Source organism: Eurytemora carolleeae, unplaced genomic scaffold (genome assembly GCF_000591075.1).
Source record: "Eurytemora carolleeae unplaced genomic scaffold, Eaff_2.0 scaffold1799, whole genome shotgun sequence".
Classification (NCBI taxonomy): Eukaryota; Metazoa; Arthropoda; class Copepoda; order Calanoida; family Temoridae; genus Eurytemora; species Eurytemora carolleeae.
The window spans coordinates 1-20,998 of NW_019397686.1; the positions used below are offsets into that span (position 1 = coordinate 1).

At 32.4% G+C, this 20,998-nt stretch overlaps 3 protein-coding genes across 3 annotated transcripts in view; all 3 read left to right on the plus strand.

The window, feature by feature from the left end:
* The first annotated feature begins 6 nt into the window (after positions 1–6).
* On the plus strand, positions 7–4,307 carry LOC111715489 (uncharacterized). The gene is made up of 6 exons (XM_023490820.1): positions 7–122; positions 1,440–1,525; positions 2,134–2,303; positions 3,057–3,109; positions 3,264–3,353; positions 4,064–4,307. The coding sequence occupies exons 1-6, from the start codon at positions 9–11 to the stop codon at positions 4,079–4,081; spliced, it is 531 nt and encodes a 176-aa protein (XP_023346588.1). The 5' UTR covers positions 7–8; the 3' UTR covers positions 4,082–4,307.
* A 2,482-nt stretch (positions 4,308–6,789) lies between these two features.
* LOC111715490 (uncharacterized) lies at positions 6,790–10,183 on the plus strand. Its single transcript, XM_023490821.1, has 3 exons — positions 6,790–6,901; positions 8,659–8,792; positions 10,050–10,183. The coding sequence occupies exons 1-3, from the start codon at positions 6,835–6,837 to the stop codon at positions 10,164–10,166; spliced, it is 318 nt and encodes a 105-aa protein (XP_023346589.1). The 5' UTR covers positions 6,790–6,834; the 3' UTR covers positions 10,167–10,183.
* A 3,599-nt stretch (positions 10,184–13,782) lies between these two features.
* LOC111715491 (uncharacterized) overlaps positions 13,783–20,998 on the plus strand; it is a 16,948-nt gene continuing 9,732 nt past the window's right edge. The window contains exons 1-7 of the mRNA XM_023490822.1: positions 13,783–13,867; positions 14,420–14,485; positions 17,515–17,563; positions 17,621–17,717; positions 18,337–18,436; positions 18,770–18,820; positions 20,627–20,824. Coding sequence (XP_023346590.1) covers positions 14,423–14,485; positions 17,515–17,563; positions 17,621–17,717; positions 18,337–18,436; positions 18,770–18,820; positions 20,627–20,824 — 558 coding nt within the window. The 5' untranslated portion in view covers positions 13,783–13,867; positions 14,420–14,422. The remainder of the gene's footprint in view (positions 13,868–14,419; positions 14,486–17,514; positions 17,564–17,620; positions 17,718–18,336; positions 18,437–18,769; positions 18,821–20,626; positions 20,825–20,998) is intronic.

Here is a 20,998-nt window from a genome sequence, read left to right on the forward strand (position 1 = left end):
TCGAGGAAATGGGACAGTGTGCCGATAAATGCCAAGATTCAGCTGATGGAATAAACTTTGCTACTGTGAACCTGTTGACTCAGGATGAATGTGAGTATATGCTGAAAATGGAACAAAACGAGGTAACAGTCTCAGGGAATACTTTAAACGTGAGATGTAATCAAAATAGTTATTTAGAACTCCCATTTAAATTGCTCGGCAATAATTTTAAAAACCTAAATGCAACTATTAGAATTATTGTCGCAAAAATCGTAGCAATCCCTATATTTGTAAACATGAACATGCCTAGATATATTACGTAGTACAATGTCTGTAAATCCAAATGCACTTGTAAATATGTACGCAAATCTTGTATTGCGATTAACCTAACACCTAGCTATAACTACGTCAAACCTGTATTGAAATTGGCGGAACTACTCTTATATATATCTTCGCTAATCTTGTAAATACGTACATTAACTTAACCTGTAACATAGATATCTTAATACACGTCAGTTGGAATAGACTCTTGAACGATTACCGAGTGAGAGTAATTGTTCTTTGTTTAGCGAACAAGAAACGCCCCAAAATCACTTCTTGAAAGATAGACACAGATTGGGCTTTGTTTAGATAAATCGTGTCTGTGTTGACATTCATGGTTCATAGTTCAGAGATTGTGTCCATGTTACCATTGAAAGTTCATAGCTCAGAGATTGTGTCCGTGTTAACATTGATAGTTCATTGTTCAGAGATCGTGTCCGTGTTGACAGTGATAGTTTATGGTTCAGAGATTGTGTCCGTGGGGACATTGACAGTACATGGTTCAGAGATTGTGTCCATGTTAACATTGATAGTTCTATAACAAGACTTTGTTAATTAGCAAAGTCTTTGGTACGTTCTTTAGTTCAGAGATTGTGTCTGTGTTAACATCAATAGTTCATGGTTCAGAAATCATGTTATTGAACTGATTAGCTGTTATGCCTCGTAGACCAACCAGAGGGATTGAGTTGTACCAGAGGCGGAATTTAAAGAATTTGAGCCGCGGCCTAATCAAATATGGTTGGTTCCACTTAAAATTGTATTCAATTTTTCAAGATCTAAACCGACGCTCAATTGAAACCGGTTTTTGGTGAATTTGAGACGCGGCTTAAATTCATTAAATTCGGACACTGGATTGATCCGTGTCTGAGAGACTGTTCTGGAGTAGGTCACTTATTACATTATATTTTAAACATCACAAATTTCTAATCCTTGGATATTAATAAAGGAGCCGAACACTTAATTGTCACAAACTCTAATTTTCTAATTCCTATATTTTTGAAACCTTTTACATTTCAAAGTATGAAGGTTAAATCTAGAAAAATGTACAAAATATCGAAAGTCAGAAAATTTTAAAGTTGAAATATGAAAGGTTTACGAGGGAAGTATTTTTATTGTGCAGATAACTCTTGTATTTCTAGGGAAGTATGTTTAACTCTGAATATGAGATGTGTGGGGGGAAGAAAACTATTTTACCAGACACTAGGAGTGTTTTCATCAAATTAAGGTTGGATAATGTTGATCAGTTCTTTCCCAAGGGAGTTTCTTCTAAATGTATGATTTTATCAAATGTAAAATTTCCAAAGAGGCAGTTTCCTAAATGTACAATTACCGAAAAGACACTTTCCCAAGTGTATAATTTCCCAAAAGGCACTTTTCCAAATATATAATTTCCAAAAAGAGACTTTCCCAAAAAATGATTTCCCAAAAGAGATTTTCCAAAACTTATAATTTTCCAACAGCAAATTTGTGACTGTGCTTCTGTGAAATCATGAAATCGTTAATATAATTGAGAATATTATCGTTAATATAATTGAGAATATTATCGTTAATATAATTGAGAATATTATCGTTAATATAATTGAGAATATTATCGTTAATATAATTGAGTATATTATCGTTAATATAATTGAGAATATAATAGTTAATATAATTGAGAATATTAGTACTTTCGGGGAAAGTAACCAGGGAATATGCAACCCTACCTTTGCACAAACCATTAATCAATTATCTGTAGTTCTTGATGAAAAATGTTTGCAGAAACAATACTTGCCAATTTAGATTTTTCCCCAATTTTCTTAAAGTGTTTATATTAAAATATATTCCCATGTTCAGAAAATCTAAAGAAGAGTTGAAAAAGGATGCTGCTGCATATGAGAAGATATCTGGAGATGCTGCTCTAACTACCATGAATAAACCTTCTAAATATAAGTTTGTGTTCCAAGGAAATCAGAAGGATCTAACCGGGCTTCCTGATGATTATTCATACAACTGGTTTTTAGGAGGTCGGTCAAATAGAAATAAATGCTTGCTTCAACTTTCTAACCCACTAGAACTAGAACTAGAACTAGAACTAGAACTAGAACTAGAACTAAAACTAAAATTAGAACTGGAACTAGAACTAGAACTAGAACTAGAACTAGAACTAGAACTAGAACTAGAACTGGAACTAGAACTAGAACTAGAACTAGACCTAGAACTAGGACTAGAATTAGAACTAGAACTAGAACTAGAACTAGAACTAGAACTAGAATTAGAACTAGGACTAGAACTAGAACTAGAACCAAAACTAGAACTAGATCTAGAACTAGAACTAGAACTAGAACTAGAACTAGAACTAGAACTAGAACTAGAACTAGAATATATGCCACCTGATATCTTAAACCTTTGATATTTCAAACTAAGAATTCTGTTAGATTTAAGTCCTACAATGCTTCTCCAGAAATAATGTTGTATTTCTAATATGAAACCAAATAAACTTGATTTTCTTAAACTTGGACGTAAAATCAAAACTAGAAGAGCTACGACTGATGAGAATAAGTCTAATATCAGTAGATTCGAGCTTTTACCTGTGTTTATATTCGAGTGGATCAATGTTTAAAAGATCAAAGGTTTAAATAATCAGGTTTCAAAGATCGGGTGAAAAATAAGAGTTTAATATGAGTGTTCAGTTCCTAAGTTTTTTTTTATTTTATGATGGAGTGTCACAGTGTCACTCGAAAATACTCTTACACTCCCTAAAAGTTAAATTATTCTAGGACGAGACACCTGTCAAGGAGATTCTGGCGGACCACTCTGGAGGAATGTAAAGGTCGTCTTTTCTTTATTGGATAACATGGATAGGAATTAAGCCTTTGTAACAAACTCAATTTTTCTAATCCTTATATCTTTGCAACCTGATGGCGTAAAGCTGTGATCTTTAAAAAAAAAGTCGTCTTCCTATACCCAAGTTTTCTGGTTTACAGGTTGATGGTAAAGTTCGAGCCACCGCTACTTGGTGTATTCTCTGGAGGGGTTGGATGTGCAGGGTTCAACAATCCTGGGATATACTCCAGGTATACTAAACCTTACTTGGTGTAGTTTCTAGATGGGTTGGATGTACTCAACAATCCTTGGTTATACTCCAGGTATTCTAAACCATACTTGGTGTAGTCTCCAGGGGGTTGGGTGTACACGGATAAATATTCCAGGTATACCAAACCCTATTTGGTGTAGTCTCTAGGGGGGTTGGATGTACTGGGTTCAATACTCCAGGTATACTAAACCCTACTTGGTGTAGTCTCCAGGGGGGGTTAGGTGTTCTCGGTTCAATACTCCAGGTATACTACACCCTACTTGATGTTGTCTCCAGGGCGGGTTGGATGTACTTGGTTCAAAACTAAACTAAACCCAACTTGGTGTAGTCTCCAAGGGGGGTTGAATGTACAGGGTTCAATACTCCAGGTATACTAATACTAATAATAATAATCATAATACACCCAAGGACACCCCTGGGTGTAATATGATTATTGTATTTTAACGATGCACATCCTTAGCTGTAATATAAATATTGTATTTTAACTATGCACATCCCTAGGTGTAATATAATTATTGTATTTTAGCGCTGCACATCCCTAGGTGTAATATGATTATTGTATTTTAACGATGCACATCTCTAGCTGTAATATAATTATTGTATTTTAACTATGCACATCCCTAGGTGTAATATGATTATTGTATTTTAACGATGCACATCTCTAGGTGTAATATAATTATTGTATTTTAGAGTGACGAGACTGCATGATTGGTTGAAGAAGCTTGTTACTGATAACATGGAGGGTGGAGAAATGTGTCCCAAATAAAATGAAGAATGGCGCAGAGATGTATCATGTGTCCCAAAAAATCAACGAAATCATCTCATAACCTTTTTGACAAATTCAAAATGATATTGAAATATATCAAATTTAGCAAGAAAAAAATTTCATTGTATTGTATAACTATAATTGTATGAATAAACACAAACGATGCAATCAGAATAATAAAATCAGATTTTCAAAATTAAGTTTTTTAACATTATAACATTTATTCGGACAAGTTGGAAACTTTAAAAATCCATAAAATTGTCAATTTTAGTTCTAGAACTAGAGTTGAGCATTTTTTTGCTGGTTCTCTTTACAAATTTAGGGTTTATAGTCTTGCAGGGGGCTCCGCAATAATCTCTTAAAGTTTGATTTTAATACAGAATGCAAGATTAGACTGTTTAAACAGAATATATACTAATTCGTATTAAGACAAATCAGATTGAAAAAATACAGGGATTTGAAAATCATTCTTTTTATGAACTTAATTTCAACATAATTTCACATAAACCTCAATTTATGGGGAGTGTTATTAAAAATCTCCTGGAGTGGAGAGAGTTAATGTAAATTTGCTAACCGCAAATCAGTCCATCTACAGTGAAATCCTTAATAACGAATACATCGAAAGAATTCATCAAATGTCGTATTCTTCACTTTCTGTTAATGGAATTTAAAATTCAGTGATGGTGATGGACCAAACCTCTGTAGAGTAAAAAAGAGGCCAAACGGCTGGACCGAATGGGCACTCATGGGAATTTTATAGGCTTAAAAATTCGAAATTTTTTTTCATTTTTTTAAAAATATTTTTAAAAAATGTTTTACTAATTTTTATCCACGGGCAACGCCAGGCCCTTCAGCTAGTTATATTTTATAACTGATCTTTTAAATATTACATGGTATACATTAATTCCGAATTATATTTGAATGTATAGTTAACTTATCATAATGTTTAAACTTGGTTTTTACAGCTGTAGCTGGATTTGCACACAGGTTTGAGAAATATGAAAATATCGTCTTCACTCTTCGTTATAAGGGATAGAGACTAGAGAGAAAGAAATGAGTTCCTTGAATATAAGGGATAGAGAGAAAGCGATGAGTTCCTTAGACTTCCAATTGACTGTAGGTGAGAGGGAGCTGAGGATGGAGACGAGTGTGTGAAAGAGTATCCTGTGATTGTAAAATCAATCTGATTGCTCAGCCAGCAGTGTAGTTTTCTTTAAAGATTTGGACATGAGGAGATTGCAACTTAAAAAGTTGGAAAAGGTGAATCTGGAGAGTTTGTCTTGATGTTCCTTAATTTTTAATAAATTGTCACATCAGGGCATTTGTCATTGTTTGTGGGAAAGATAGCATTGATTTCAGTGGCTTTCGAGGTTTTGGAAGATTTTATTCTTATTCCAAATATTTGGATGGATTTACAATTTATAATTATGATATTTGTAATTCATAAATATGTATCATAATTATATGCTTTGCACATATCTTATGAATGCTGTACACAGTTTAAATGATAAATAATAAGTTGCAATATACATTTATATGCAAGATTTTACTCAAAAGGAGTTTTGAAGCAATGATTTCCACACATTTTACTTTTTATTTTTTTTTCATTTATATTCTTATAAATTACATTCGTTCTCAACTTATGCTTTTACAGGTGGATCTGCTGCGGCCAGGCTGAACCTCAACAAACTCACAACTTTTAGAAAAAACGTCATTTTAATAAAAGTTAAGTTTCCCTTGTAAGCAGGGGTGTAAGCAGGGGTGTTTTCAGGAATTTGGCCAGGGGGGGGGGCTTAAATATTTTTTCTTTCCAGGAGGGGAGGGGGGTTCAGCACACGTTGGGGCCTAAAAACCACCTGAAATCAATAGATTTCATTGGTCCAAGGGGGGAGCCCCAATATCCCCCCCCCTGAATACGCCTCTGCCTGTATACATACTTCCCATTTAACGATACTTTTCAGAGAGTGTCTCATAATAATAAAATTGTTGAAAAAAAATTTGCTTTAAAGAATTGAAGTAATTAGGAAAGAAGGCGGGGGAAAATCCCTGTCCCCCCCCCTTAGCCTTATACTTTAACAAAACAAATAAAATAAATTGTCTACAATTACCTGATTAAAATGTCTCTAAACAGGATTTATCAAAGGCGGGGTTGTATTTACATCAAAGATTAATCTAACTAAATACAAATTAATATACAAGGCTAGGACTGGACAGTGTTTCAAATTTCAAATATCTACGGAATTGGTAATTTTAAATGTTTCCTGAGTGGAACTGGAAATAATGGGAAATTCTGTTAACCAACAAAAATAGCCGATATTTAAATCGTTTGTTGACCATCAAGATCGTTAATCGTTTGGTAAAAAAAAGAACGGTGCCCATGTGTCTACCCCGCCACATATCGGGAGAAAACACTATTTGTTAAGGAGTTTTTCTCCATAAACAATCAATGAGAATGATTTCTTAAATTATTAATTACAAAAAAAAACAAAAAAAAAACAATTTACTGATCACATCAAAACTATATTATTTAGATGAATAAGTTTACTCATCTTCCCTATTCTTTTCCAAAACTTAAATCCAAGTTTAAAATGTTTATGATATATGAGGAGGTTTACTTTATAAACATTACAGTATATTATTACACTCTGCAATTAAAGAATTAAATTAAACAGTCTTAGTGCAACTTCGTGGAAGAATGAAATTTTTTTTTTTCATTCTTTGTCTCACTTATGTTCAAGCTTTAGATGATTTCAATTGCAAAGGTAGATTTAAAAATGTTTCTTGTATTCTTATCTTTGATATCTATGCTAATCTGAGAAACACCATAAACTTAAATTTCATTACTTTTAAGTTTATTTTTGGAGTGGAAAAAATGTGTCTTATTCTTGAACTCTTTAATGCTAAAAGTCACCCTTCCGAAAATGCTCCAAGTTGTTCTAATCGGAAAGGTGTTTCTTGTCAAAACGGCTGAACCGATCGGGCCCAAATTTTTTGTGGGACATCACCTGACCACAGGGAAGGTTTATGAATGATCAAAATTTCAAATATTTGTCTCCATCAAAATTCAATCGTCATTAAATTTTTGAAAGTTTTGAAAATCCACGAAATTTTTTGTGAAAATCCGCGAATTATTTTGGTTTTGTTTTACGATGTACACAAAGAGAACATGTACACAATTAGTTTAGAAGATGGGCGCGAAGCGCCCTCTAAGGCTAGTAAACTTAAATTTCATTACTTTTAAATATATTTTTGGAGTGGAAAAAATGTGTCTTATTCTTGAACTCTTTAATAATAAAAGTCACCCTTCCGAAAATGCTCCAAGTTGTTCTAATCGGAAAGGTGTTTCTTGTCAAAACGGCTGAACCGATCGGGCCCAAATTTTTTGTGGGACATCACCTGACCACAGGGAAGGTTTATGAATGATCAAAATTTCAAATATTTGTCTCCATCAAAATTCAATCGTCATTAAATTTTTGAAAGTTTTGAAAATCCACGAAATTTTTTGTGAAAATCCGCGAATTATTTTGGTTTTGTTTTACGATGTACACAAAGAGAACATGTACACAATTAGTTTAGAAGATGGGCGCGAAGCGCCCTCTAAGGCTAGTAAACTTAAATTTCATTACTTTTAAGTTTATTTTTGGAGTGGAAAAAATGTGTCTTATTCTTGAACTCTTTAATGCTAAAAGTCACCCTTCCGAAAATGCTCCAAGTTGTTCTAATCGGAAAGGTGTTTCTTGTCAAAATTGTTAACTTAAATGTCAAAATCATAACAAAATGTAATGTTCTTGCAATTCCAAACTGTGGTCTGCTTTTTCTGTACGTTCAAACTAACAAGCATTTTGAAGAATTTAGTTAAGATATAGAAAATTTTGTTTTATCTAAGTAAGTAATAAAACCAGAAAAAAACTTCTTTAATTTCTGAAGTGCTCTAACAGCCTAGTTTGATAAACTTTTCAACCGTAGAGAATAGAATATATATTAGAGTGGAATTTACTATAGAAAAAAGTGTAAAACGGCCATTTTGTTGTACTGTTTCCATACTGCAGGTGTACTTCACATATTTATGCTATATAACCTATATAAACCTGAAATCTCATATTAATATTAAAAGAAAACCAAATTATGAAATAGGCTGGTTTCATAATTGACCAATGATCATTTCACAAAGACTCTATGCCTTTCACTTTACAAACGATGATTTTCCGTTATAAATATAAATCAAATTATGTTTTTTATTCACCTAATTCATTATTAAGTTTATTTAACAGTTTAAAAAATTCGAAATTGAAATGAATAGTCTAGGGAACATACTGTATTAATGTACTTTACTGCATATAATTTGTGAACATTTACATGATTTGTACACTTTGAACTCCCTTTCAGCCTGAAAGGCCGGACTCAAAAAATTCATACCGAGAGATTCTTTAAATTCTCCTCTAATATATATTCTATTCTCTATGGCTCTGTAAGCCTAGTTTAATAAACTTTTCAACCCTTGTACTGTACTGAACTGTAGATGAGTGTGGACTGTACACTCCTGGTGACGTCACTATGGAAAATCTGCAAACTGAATGCAAGGCATTTGATGCTGCTATAAAATGTGCAGAGAAAGATATCAGATTGGAGAAACTGAAGATTAAGACTAGGAAGGTAAGTGTTTATAAAAGAGAAAATAATGCATTTTAAACCATGTGCAGTAGCAAAATAAAAAGTATCACCTGAGCTGAAAACTTAGAATGAGATATCCTTAATCCCAATTACTTAATCTGAGTATCCAATCTACACAGTTTTGATTTTCTTCTTACATCGTTCTTTCTTGGAAATAGTAGAGAAACATCAAAAACCGTTTCTGTATATAATCTTAAATGGCGCGCAAAATTTCAAATTTATCGGCTTCATATACGCGACTCTGATTGGTTGAATTTTATACACTTTTCAGGGTATTAGTACAAAATTAGGTTAGTCTCGATATTAAGAAAAAGAGAGGTTCAAACACTTATCTCAATATCCACCAATCTAAAGTTTTCAGCTCTGTTGAATTAAACCAGTACCAAGCGTCTTCTATTCAATATAATTTTAATAATAATATGTAAATAATGCTATTTTTTTCTGCAAAAGGAAGAAATCAAGAAAACAAATTCTGAAGTCAATATTATTTATCTGTTATAATAATTGCTTCAAGAGATATCTTTGTTTAACTAGATTTAGTTAACATTAATGTTTTTTGAAATTATCATTAAAAAAAGGTAACATGTAAATCAATTAAATTACTGAATTCACTCAAAAGTCTTTATTTCTAAGTAAGTAAAAAGTTATAGTGTAGTCTCATTGGTGGCCAGGTAGTCCCTCTCTCTTTAGGATGATTTCTTTAGACTATGTTAGTAACCTTTATAATGGAAAAAATCCCACAATGTACAGGTTCCGTATATTCTGTAGTCTGAAGGATTAATTCTATTCCTTCAAGTATCTCTGCAGTTCCGGCCAGTCAGAAGATGTAATAAATCTCTCGTCTAATGAGATATCGCAAAAATCCTGCTAAAAATCTCTTGGCTAATGAGATATCGCAAAAATGCTGCAAAAAATCTCTTGGCTATGATATATCGCAAAAATTACTATTTGGCTGTCTCCATATATTTAACAGGCCTTGCCTCTTTACTCTCACTGGTCAGTTATTTCTACTTTAAGCAATAGAATAAAAGAATGAAAGGAAAAAATGTGAACCATTATTTCGCTCAATCTTTATTATTCTATTTATATTATATTGGTTATCTTCAAAACTAATTCTTTTACCCAATTTTCTAACCCAAGTCAATATGAAGAAACTTCTAGCTATTAGTTGATTGATGACTACTGAGATTTAAAATATTTTTAGAAAAACTCCAAAATCAATATTTTATCAACATCTAGAAAGCGGGAACTAGGGTTGTGGGAGGAAACGCAGTAAAACTACCTCTGCCCTGGATGGTGTTTTTAGATTTCAATAATAATGGAGATTGTGGTGGGTCTTTACTTAACTCAAGGTAAGATAGAATATTTACAAGATTATTTATTAAAAACGTTGACCTGCTTGAAAATGACAGTTCTGTTGATAAATTAATCCTCAGGTTGATTTATGTGCCCAGCGTTGCCCGTGGAAAAAAATTCCAATTTTGAAAAAAAATTAGCCTATGTTACACCCAAGGTATCCTTGGGTTTTCTAAGAATTTAGCTTGAAAATATTATACGGAACTGGTGTCTTTTGAATCTTAACGAAAAATATCTGATGATTTAGGAATAGTATTTAAGAAAATCCTAAAAGTATGTCAAAGGCAAATATTGCATATTTTCACGGATTTTCTCATTTTCTGAAAATATTCATATGAAATTTCACATTTTGCTAAACAATGTAAAAAAATTAAACCTATGATATTTAAGTACGACAAGACCATCTAAACAATTTAGGCGAATCTGAGGCCGAAGTTAAAGAATTTGAGCCGCGGCTTAATTATGGTTGGTTTCAAGATTTAAGCCGACGCTCAATTTAAACCGGGGTTTGGCGGATTTAAGCCGCGACTTAAATTCTTTTAATTCGGCCTCTGCTTAATCAAAAAACAATTTTTTGTGAAATTGCGAATTTTCTAGGGAAAACAAAATGTTTTATAATTCTAAAGACTTAATTTCCATGTAAGATTGTTTTCTAATAATCTCATCAGAAAAACTAATATACATTTTAAATTTACAAGATTAAAGCGGAAACGATTAAATTGACCAGAAACTGGTCAAAATTCGTTAAAAATGTTTAGAACTATTGTTCTGCAACCTTAAAACTTTTAATATCTAAATTTGACTTTTCAATATAGTAACTTTAATGCCAATGAAATGAGACTTCTGTTTTCACTTAAAAATCTGCAATTTCACAAAAAAAATTGTTTTTTGATTAAGTAGATTCACCTAAATTGTTCAGGCGGCCCCGCCCTACCTAAATATCATAGGTATAATTTTTTCAATTGTCTAACAAAATTGTATCTATATAATAAAACAAGACATTCGGATAGCCAGCCAAACGGCTGACTGATTGGGCTAAAAATTTTTTTTGGAAACTCAGTTTTTGAAAGTTTTTTCAAATTTTTAAAAAAAAAACATTTTCCCTTCAGCTTGTAGATAAATATTTTAAGAAAATGAGAAAAACCGCTAAAATATGAAATATTTGCCCTAAATATAGTTTTTGAATTTTCCTAAATCATCAGATATTTTCCATTAGGCTTAAAAAAAACATTAGTTCCCTGCACTTTGTTTAAACCTAGATCCTGCTCAGGTTAAGCTTGTTGTTTCTAACATTAGTATCCAAAGCTTTTTGTCTTCAGGAGAGCAAAAATATTAGATTTGTTTTCCATTTTTAACCACTCAATGCTCAAAGATGACTATATTATAAGAATAATGTTTGAAGTCTTAAAATATTTGATAAGATTAAATTATCAGTAATTTTAATACCAATGGTTTTATTAGTTCCTACAAAAAACTTGTGAGGTAAAAGTGTCTTGAAGTTCCTGAGGCCGAATTTAAAGAATTTGAGCCGCCGCTTAAATTCAAGCTGCGGGGCTCAAATATGGTTGGTTTCACTTAAAATTGTATTAAATTTTTCAAGATTTAAGCCGGCGCTCAATTGAAACCGGCTTTTGGGCGGATTTGAAAGGCGGCTTAAATTCATTAAATTCGGACACTGTTCTCATAATTTGTAAAATCACTTAAAACTCCTCTTGGTAAATTGAGAAGTTCACTGCCCTGTGCACAGACTACTGAATTCTGATTGCTGATTATATTGCTATATTACTTTTGAAACTTTAAGAACTTTTTAGTTGTTTAAATATACCTTTTCAGATTCTCCCATTATTGTGAAATATCATATATGTTTTCTTTACTTTTCGTTGTCCTTTTCCAGTTTATTTAACAAACAAACACCAGCTTAAAAATTCCAGCTTAATTTACTTTTTGATTAGCCTTGTTTTCATTAGATATACACCATAAATCAGATATTATATCCAAATAATGATTGACAGATTACTAGCTGAACGGCCCGGCGTTGCCCCTGGAAGAATTTTTTTTTAAATTTTAAAATTTGAAGAAAAAAAATTTTGAAAATAAATTCAAAATTTCAGCCCAATCGGTCCAGCCGTTTGGGCGGCTATATAGGCATTATATATTATATGACTGTCATGTTTTATTATATAGAAGATGAAAATTTAATAATATTCATTGAAATTTAAAAAATTATTTTATTGACATCGGAGAAATATGTTTCGTGAGATTTTAAAAATTAATTTGACCAAAATCTCGCTATACTCAATACTGAAAAAAGGTCAATCTCCGACACTAAACATACAAAATATTCCATATTAAAGGGAGTGTTCGCGAAAAATGAAAGGGGGTATAGGCTCAATGCGATAAAAAGCGCGTTTGATCGCTCCTAATCTTACTTCTTTCTGTTGCGTCTATAAGGAGAAAATTGTCCATACAAGTTGAGAAAATTGCAACATACGACTTAGACCGTAAAAAAATCAATTTAATTTCAAACAAATCATTCAGATATTACAACCTATAGAATCTTCCTGTAAAAGAGACTAATTAATTTTGTGTACTTTACCATTTCGCTTGATGTAGTCTGTATGTTTACTGTAGAACTTAATCTAGCTGCTTAAAAGTCCAAGAATGACTCATTTACTGTTACTGGGAACTTTAGAGCTGTATAATCTAGGCAGAGTGGGATTCATGCTGTGTTCAATGCCCCGGAAAATTCCAAAACAGAGAGAGGGGGATTGAATTTTGTAGATCCAGAAAAATAGTATCTGTGGGATGCCTGCTAAGAGACTGGCAGCTGGTGGGGTCTTAAATGTAAGACATGTGGCCCAGCGCTCGCCCCCCTAGCCTGTCCTAGCCGCAGCGCTTTGCCCAGAAAGTGTCATAACTTAACCTAACCCGTGGCCGCAGCGCTCAGCCCCCTAGCCTGTCCTAGCCGCAGCGCTGGGCCCAGAAAGTGTCTTAACCAACCTAACCCTAAATAAATACTTATTTAATTATTTTTCTGGATCTAAAAAATTCACTCCCCCTCTCTCTGTTTTGGAATTTTCCGGGGCATTGAACACAACATGAATCCCACTCCGCCTATAATCTATACTCATAATCAATATAATCATATTGAAAAAAGATTAAATTAATCTGCAGATTAACAAAAGATTGAGATCAAGCATTGATCTAGGCATTCACAATACAAGAGTTCCCAGCTTAGATTTAATAAATTTCTGCTGCCCTGTTTAATGTGGAGAGGTTATAGATTTACTCTTTGTACATTAAATTGTCAATTGTAAAACTACATACAGTGAAACCCTTAATAACGAATACATCGAAAGAATTCATCAAATGTCGTATTCTTCACTTTCTGATAATGGAATGTTGCAGATATTTAGTTTTTTAATTAAATAATTATATGGAACTCTTTAAAACTGTTCCCGCATATTCATGGCTATTTATTTATTTTCGCAAATACTGAAATTTACGTAATATAGTATAAAACTTATTAAAAATTGTCAAGACGACATTTGATAAATTCTTCCGATGTATTCTTTATTAAGGGTTTCACTGTATTTGGAGAGGATTATCAACGTTTATATGATTTAGTTTAAAATTTAATTTGTATTTCACATTATAGGCAAATAGGAGTTGTTCAGCAAGGTGTTCCTAATTTAATTAAGGTAAATAAAGTTATAGCTGGGGATGTTCAGGCTTTTTTCATAACTGTTACCGTTTCTGAACAAACTCAATTATATTAATGGCGTTAACAGAATATATCTGAGAAATCGCTAGGAGCACCAGCTGCTCACAATTATTTCGGGTATAAATAGCAGAAAAAAATAAAAGACGACATTCAAAAACACCAAAAAATAAATAATTTTCTGTGTTTCACACAGTTGATAAAAAACTTCATCAGTCTGTGATTTTTATCATGGACCGTCAGTTTTGTTTGTTAACAATTTCAAAATTAACGGTTCTATTAATTTGCTTAAGAAATCTTTCATTAATTTTTGAAACCTTGCTGTTTGTTAATAGAAAGGTGCTCACTACCCAGCCCTAGATAAAGTAGTTCATAAAAGTTTATTAAAGTTATAAACTTCCATGTTACACTTCTAAAACTCATCTGAGGACAATCAGGAATCTATATATTGTCTACATATATTGTCTACTATACATTGTAAGAAGAAACTCCAGTTTTCAATTACATTGATAAAAAAAACACTTTTTACCAGGATATGAAGGTTGCTAAAGAGAAAACCAAACTTTTTATTGGAGCAACAGCAGCAAACAAGAAAACGGTAAGATTGTTAGCCTTTCTGAAAATCTAATTCAGTGGAAAATTCAGTTTATTTGCCAAGACCTGCTTCTTGTTGTCGAGGCTAAGCTGAAAGGGCGATATAAGTATAATCTGTTTGGCCTATACATACAATAATGTTAATAATAATGTTATTTTAATCAGACTAAAAACATGTTAGAATCACACATTCAAGGTTAATAACATTATTGAGTAAATTTGAAGGAATTCCACTGATGACAACGTTTTACCCCCTAAATGAAGGTTTAACCCTCGACAATACCGGAAGCTGGATAAGTCTTGTAATCTGAGATTTAAGAATTGCCCCGTGAACACTAGAACAGTTTCTTAAATCTCATCATAACTCAGTTCCAAGTTTTGAATAAGGCACAGTTTGAAACTTTTGTCCCCTGGGATATTCTAAACTTCAGGGAATTTAGATTTACCAACAATTTGCATTAAAAATTCCATTTTAATTGAGATTAAAGGTTTTATTTTTGTTTTTCTAAATTTCACAAGTTCCTTAGATTGTGAAGAACTATTGTAGTTTTGTGCAAAGATGGACCAATTTTATATTATTTCATGGGGGTTAGACAGATAGATAGATAGAAAGATATATATTTTACTAAATATTTTAATAAAAAACAATTACAATTGCACAATTTTTACATTTTTATTTAGCCATGGGCCTCTCTAACCATTGTTGGTTGTTTTAATGAGATGCCCTTTTGCAGCGATACATGCATGTTAAATTTAAATAAAACAAAAACTATTTAGAAATAAAGGAAAAGGAGGAAAAGGAAAATGAGTAGATAGAGAAAAAGGTATTGAAGAATAGAGAAGAAAAGGTGTAGATAGAGGAAAAGGTATTGAAGAATAGATAGGAAAAGGTGTAGATAGAGGAAAAGGTATTAAAGAATAGATAGGAAAAGGAGTAGATAGAGGAAAAGGTATTGAAGAATAGATAGGAAAAGGAGTAGATAGAGGAAAAAGTGTTGAAGAATAGAGAGGAAAAGAAGAAGTAAGGATCATTTCATTAATTATGGCTAATATTCGAAAAAATGCTCTGTGTCCCTATTCTATAATTACTTTTCACCCACTATCGTACTAAAAAATGTTACTAAATGCCCAGAAATTTAAGGGTCATTGTTTTACTTTAAAATGCTGTTTAAACCTACAAAATGTACTTAAAATGTAGTCTCAAAATTTTATGTTCTAAAGAATTTCGTGATTTTCAGAGACACACTGTAGAAGAACAGAGTTTTGATTTAAGTTGGGATTTAATAAAAGATAGAGAAGTAGTTCAACTAGATCTGCCAGTTGAACAATTTCTCTATAGCCTATGAGGTTTGATAGAAAAGTGGTTAAACATAATGTACACATTTTAACTGCTTCCTGGCATTTATTAATTCCTACCTGAGAACGTACAAATCTTGAAATTATGCTGTTTGATTCATAAAAAAGATTTTATCGTACATTCAAAATTGTAAGAAATTTAATTTTTTCCTTTAGCTAAATAATTAATCTTCATCATGAATGTGTTTTTTTTAATATTTTTTAATTGATATGTATTGTATATGTTATATACATTCACAAATGTCAGTTTGTATAATATATTTTATATCATAATTGTGTTAAAAATATTAAACCAGAGCTGAAAACTTTAGAATGGGATATCCTTAATCCTGATCGGATAATTAATCTGGAGATTAAAAATGATAGGAGAACAAGCAATATTTAATCTGGAGATTAAGAAAAAGAGTGGATTAAGCATTAATCCTGATATCCACCATTCTAAAGTTTTCAGCTCAGAGCTGGGAACTTTAGAATATTGGATATCAGGATTAATGCTTAATCCACTCTTTTTCTTAATCTCCAGATTAAATATTGCTTGTTCACCTCATGAATTTAATCTCCAGATTAACTAACAGATCAGGATTAAGGATATCCCATTCTAAAGTTTTCAGCTCTGGGCTCATTTTCCCGAAGGTGCACCATACTTTCCTGGTTTCCTAGTTACAGTGGGTATATCCATTTCTAGGTTCCAACCAAGTGTTCACTAATTGATTTTGCAGTAAATTGTCTAGCCTATAATTTGCTGTTCAATTAATTCAAATGATACTCTGATTGATTGAATTTTAGATACTTATATGGATATTAAGTAAAAATTAAATAAAAATTAGCAAAAAGTATAAATTAACCATAGATCTTTAGAGCCTCAAAACAAGAGTTTGCAGAGCCTGCAATTTAAAAACTTCGCCCGAGCCCTAAAACCTTAACCCGACTTTAAGACCCAATCTTCTACCCAACTGTGACGATAGCTTGTGTCACGTGATTGACAGCTGCAAGATCTTCGGCTAGACTTAAGGAGTAAGGCCCAAAGAAAATAAAACTGACCTTGGTAGGTTTTAGTGTAGAATAAGGCACAACGTTGAGTCTTATTCTCATAAAAACCCGGAATGCACCAATTCCTACAATGAAAATCCGCCAAATAGATTAGCATAAACAGCTGGGAACTTTAGAATGGATAACCTTTAATCCCAACTACTCAATCCGAATATCCACTGTGGAAACTTTTAATTTCTTGCTTAATCTTCTCTTTTTTGGATATAGTACAGAAAAATCAAAAACAGGTTTTCAAAATTAGAGAGTCCCTCCCGTTTCTGTTCTATTAATCTTAAATGGCGAGCAAAATTTCAAATTTCCCGGCTTCATATACCCGACTCTGATTGGTTGAATTTTATACACTTTTCTTGATACAAGTAAAAGATTAGGTTAGTCTTGAGATTAAGAAAAAAAGAAGATCACGCATTGATCTCGATATCCACCATTCTAAAGTTTTCAGCTCTGGAGACTAACATAATCTTGAGATTATAAATAAGGCTCAACAACAGCTTAGACCCAAGCTGTATTTTCCCAAATTTTTTAAATCGCAGGCTCAGCTCTCTGGATATTCTTACTAGATAGAAGTATGTACAATGTTCATGTGTTATACTAGTTTTGCAGAACTAAAAGATTACACCTCTTATTAAGGGTTTTCCTTGGACTGCAGCAGAAATGAAACATTTGAATCCTCAGGAAGGTAAATGATTTAATTAATTAGTTCTATGAGATTTAACTTTTAATTTGTTGCACTTAGATGTTGGTCTTCTGTACAAACCTGATATGATGTGGATTCATCCTGATCTAGATACATCTCAAGAGTTCCAGATGTCTCCAGATATACTTCTTATCAGGGACAGAGACCATTTCAGAACCAGCTCAATATACGTTCATTTTATGCTTTTTAAAGTTAAACAAATTTTTAAAGATAGAATATAATAAAGAGGGTTGTTTTAGTTTCCCTATTTAATCAAGAATATTTCTGGCTAATAATTACAATGTTGACTATTTTTGATCTTTCATCTAAAATGTAAATATATATATAAATGTAATCTACAATTTCATCTACTTTATGTAATCTGTAACCAGAAAATATGCTTGATTCATGCACCTCTGACCCTTTCTTAAAAGTAAATTCAACCTAATGTCTGACCGCGTCAACCTTGTTGCACCCGCTAGTCCTATTGACTGTCTGCCTTAGTTACCAAATGTCCGGGCAACACAGTACAAACTGGGACCGGAAAAGTTGACCCGGCTCGGAAATTCAAATATACTACAGCTGCCCGTGGATCAAATAGTGAAGCTATTACTATCCGCAACCATATTAGAACAGTGTTAAAGTAATTAATTGCAAGAAAATCTCTTTTTTCCTTGCCAATATTGTTTTGTTAATGTTTATACTATTCCTACATCATCGAACCTTGGTTCCTTAATTCTAAATCCCTTTCATAAATTTCAAATGGTAACGTCTAGGCTAGAGAAAGCAGTGGCATCATTTACTGACAGTGTACGACCTGTCTGCTTAGCTACTCCAGATTTTATCGACTTCCCTCCTTGTACAGATGCTTCTGTGGTACACACTCATTTCCTAAATAAGGGCTGAATTTAGAAGTCGAAAACGACGCTCATGTCACTAGTGGAACTTGCGCAAATAATTTCACATAATAATCACATATTTTTCAATTTTTATTATTTCATTCCGCTTTCTTGCCTTTTTATATTGCATGTCTTCACAATTTTAAACCACAGAGCTTTATATATCCCAGCCCTCCTACCAAAACATTCAGACATAAATGATGTTTGATCCTGAAGTCTCTGTTTACATCTCCTTCAACTGCAGTTCACAGATTTAACCCATCAGATAATGCGGTCCCTACTTAGTCCTTCTCATTTTAAAATTTTTCAGGATAGGGTTGCCCGAGGGCTGGAGAAGGGAGCAATTAGAGGGAAAATGTTGGTAAGTTTAATTAGTAGAACTGAAAGAAGTATGAGATATATTCACTGTGAGTTAACAACATAATAGATAATTTATAATATAATCTTAATATATTAATATTTTGATTGACAAAGCATGATTGTGGTATTTGATGTTAAATACTGATTTGCTATCCTTGACTGAGGTGTGACCATATTGAATGGACACTCAATTTAAGGGCATTCTTTTAAATCAACAATGGTTATAGTTTTAGAAAGATCAAACTAAGTCCTTATTTGATATTCAGTGGCCGAATTTAAAGAATTTGAGCGGCGGTTTAAATTTAAGCCGCGGTTTATATATGGTTGGTTCCACTTAAAATTGTATGAAATGTTTCAAGATTTAATCCGGCGCTTAATTTAAACCAGGTTTTGGCGGATTTAAACCGCGGCTCAAATTCTTTAAATTCCATCTCAGAACACATAAATAGCATTTTCTCTTTATGAACAAAAATTATAAACAAGGACAAAATAGTGAAAATGTATTTCTCAACATTAGGCCGGCTGCCATGAACCTCACAAATTAACATTCAAACCAATTAAAATGTTGAATCATCTCCAAATCTTACTGATGCTAGCTAAACCCTACATCCTGACTTCCTGTAAATTAATTTTTTGCTTTTTATAATCTAATCTAAAAATGTCAATTTTGTTTTTCTAAATCCAACCAGTTTTTTTTAGTTTTATGAACAGATAGAAAAACTATAAATATCTTTTTTTACATCTTACAATTATAACATCCATTTCTTTACTCATTTATCTGCATTGGCTTTACAATGAACAGATAAAAGTTCTCTTTAATTCAAGGGAAGACAGTTCCAAACCATGCTTATGTTTCAAACCTGAGACTGGGTGTCAGGTTTGGGAACACAAATTATGATCAACGTTTTAGTAACTCTCCCTGTCTTGAGTGCAAATATCAATTAAAGAAACTATGTCCAACATACTATTAATCAAGATGAGAACATAAACCAACTTATGTAACAATCTATAATCTGAGAATATTCAATAATTCAGAATAAAAGGCCTTTTCATAATTTGCAGAATAGCATGAATCACCGAGTATATTTTTATCTTCTAAATTATTCTAAAATTTGTTTCCACATTATACTTTTAAACACAGAGTAACGATGATTAAAAGTTTTGTCCATTTTTAATATAAAATTTTGCGCATTTTTCTGTTCAATTTTAAGAACAATAAAATATTTATATTAGAAATTTTCAATGAATTATAAGTCGTTATATGTATTTTGAAATATCAGAGCAGAAAATATTTTTTAGATTTTTATTCTTTTATAATTTAAATTCTACCATAAACAAAAATATTTTGTGTTACTTGCCAAATCGTGTAAAAGTATCATTGATTCAAATCTGTGAAATGTCTCAAATCACGAAATGTTCCATAACATGTTTTGTGTCCATACTTTGAATTTGCTTCAGAAATGTGACATGTTTCAATTGAAATCAATAATCATAAAATATTTAAATTTCTTTATTTGTAGGGGTAAAATATCTAAATTGTTGATAAACAAACTTAGTTTTAACTAATCTAAATGAAAGTATGCAGACGGTTTTTTCTTCTCGACCTAAATAGAAAGTTATGAACCTTTAAAAAAGATAACTTTGCACAGTTGATCCAAACCTGTTACTCAGGATAAATGAGGATTAACATAATAAAGAAAGGCAGGATTTGGGGCTAAAAAGTTGCATAAGAAGGGCTAGAATGTGATTCATTTGTGGTTTGGATGTTTTTTACTGGGCTCATGGCAGCAGGGCAACACCATCCTAGGGTGGATGTGGATTAGTTGCTGGGTGGGGTGCGCGTTTTGACAGTACCCTAGACGCAGAAATTTGCGTAACTGCTCCCAGCAGAGAGTTTCCTGGCAGGAGTAAAAAATGCGTTGGCTCCTGGAATGTTCAAGGAAGGAAGGTTATGGAATGTTCTCTGAGTGCTCCTCTTCCGACAGATTTTGATACTGCTTGTCAGGTGAGATTTAGATACTGCTTGTCAAGTCAGATTTTGATACTGCTTGTCAGGTCAGATTTTGATACTGCTTGTCAGGTCAGATTTTGATACTGCTTGTCAGGTCAGATTTTGATACTGCTTGTCAGGTCAGATTTTGATACTGCTTGTCAGGTCAGATTTTGATACTGCTTGTCA

What these genes read in the sequence shown, in the direction of transcription:
- LOC111715489 (XM_023490820.1), top strand. Translation starts at nt 9, where the DNA reads ATGGGACAGTGTGCCGATAAATGCCAAGATTCAGCTGATGGAATAAAC. An exon ending in AGTGTTTTCATCAAATTAAG is followed by an intron (nt 1,526 to 2,133) that starts GTTGGATAATGT and finishes TCCCATGTTCAG; the next exon opens with AAAATCTAAAGAAGAGTTGA. An exon ending in CACTCTGGAGGAATGTAAAG is followed by an intron (nt 3,110 to 3,263) that starts GTCGTCTTTTCT and finishes TCTGGTTTACAG; the next exon opens with GTTGATGGTAAAGTTCGAGC.
- LOC111715490 (XM_023490821.1), top strand. Translation starts at nt 6,835, where the DNA reads ATGAAATTTTTTTTTTTCATTCTTTGTCTCACTTATGTTCAAGCTTTA. An exon ending in AGATGATTTCAATTGCAAAG is followed by an intron (nt 6,902 to 8,658) that starts GTAGATTTAAAA and finishes ACTGAACTGTAG; the next exon opens with ATGAGTGTGGACTGTACACT. An exon ending in TGAAGATTAAGACTAGGAAG is followed by an intron (nt 8,793 to 10,049) that starts GTAAGTGTTTAT and finishes ATCAACATCTAG; the next exon opens with AAAGCGGGAACTAGGGTTGT.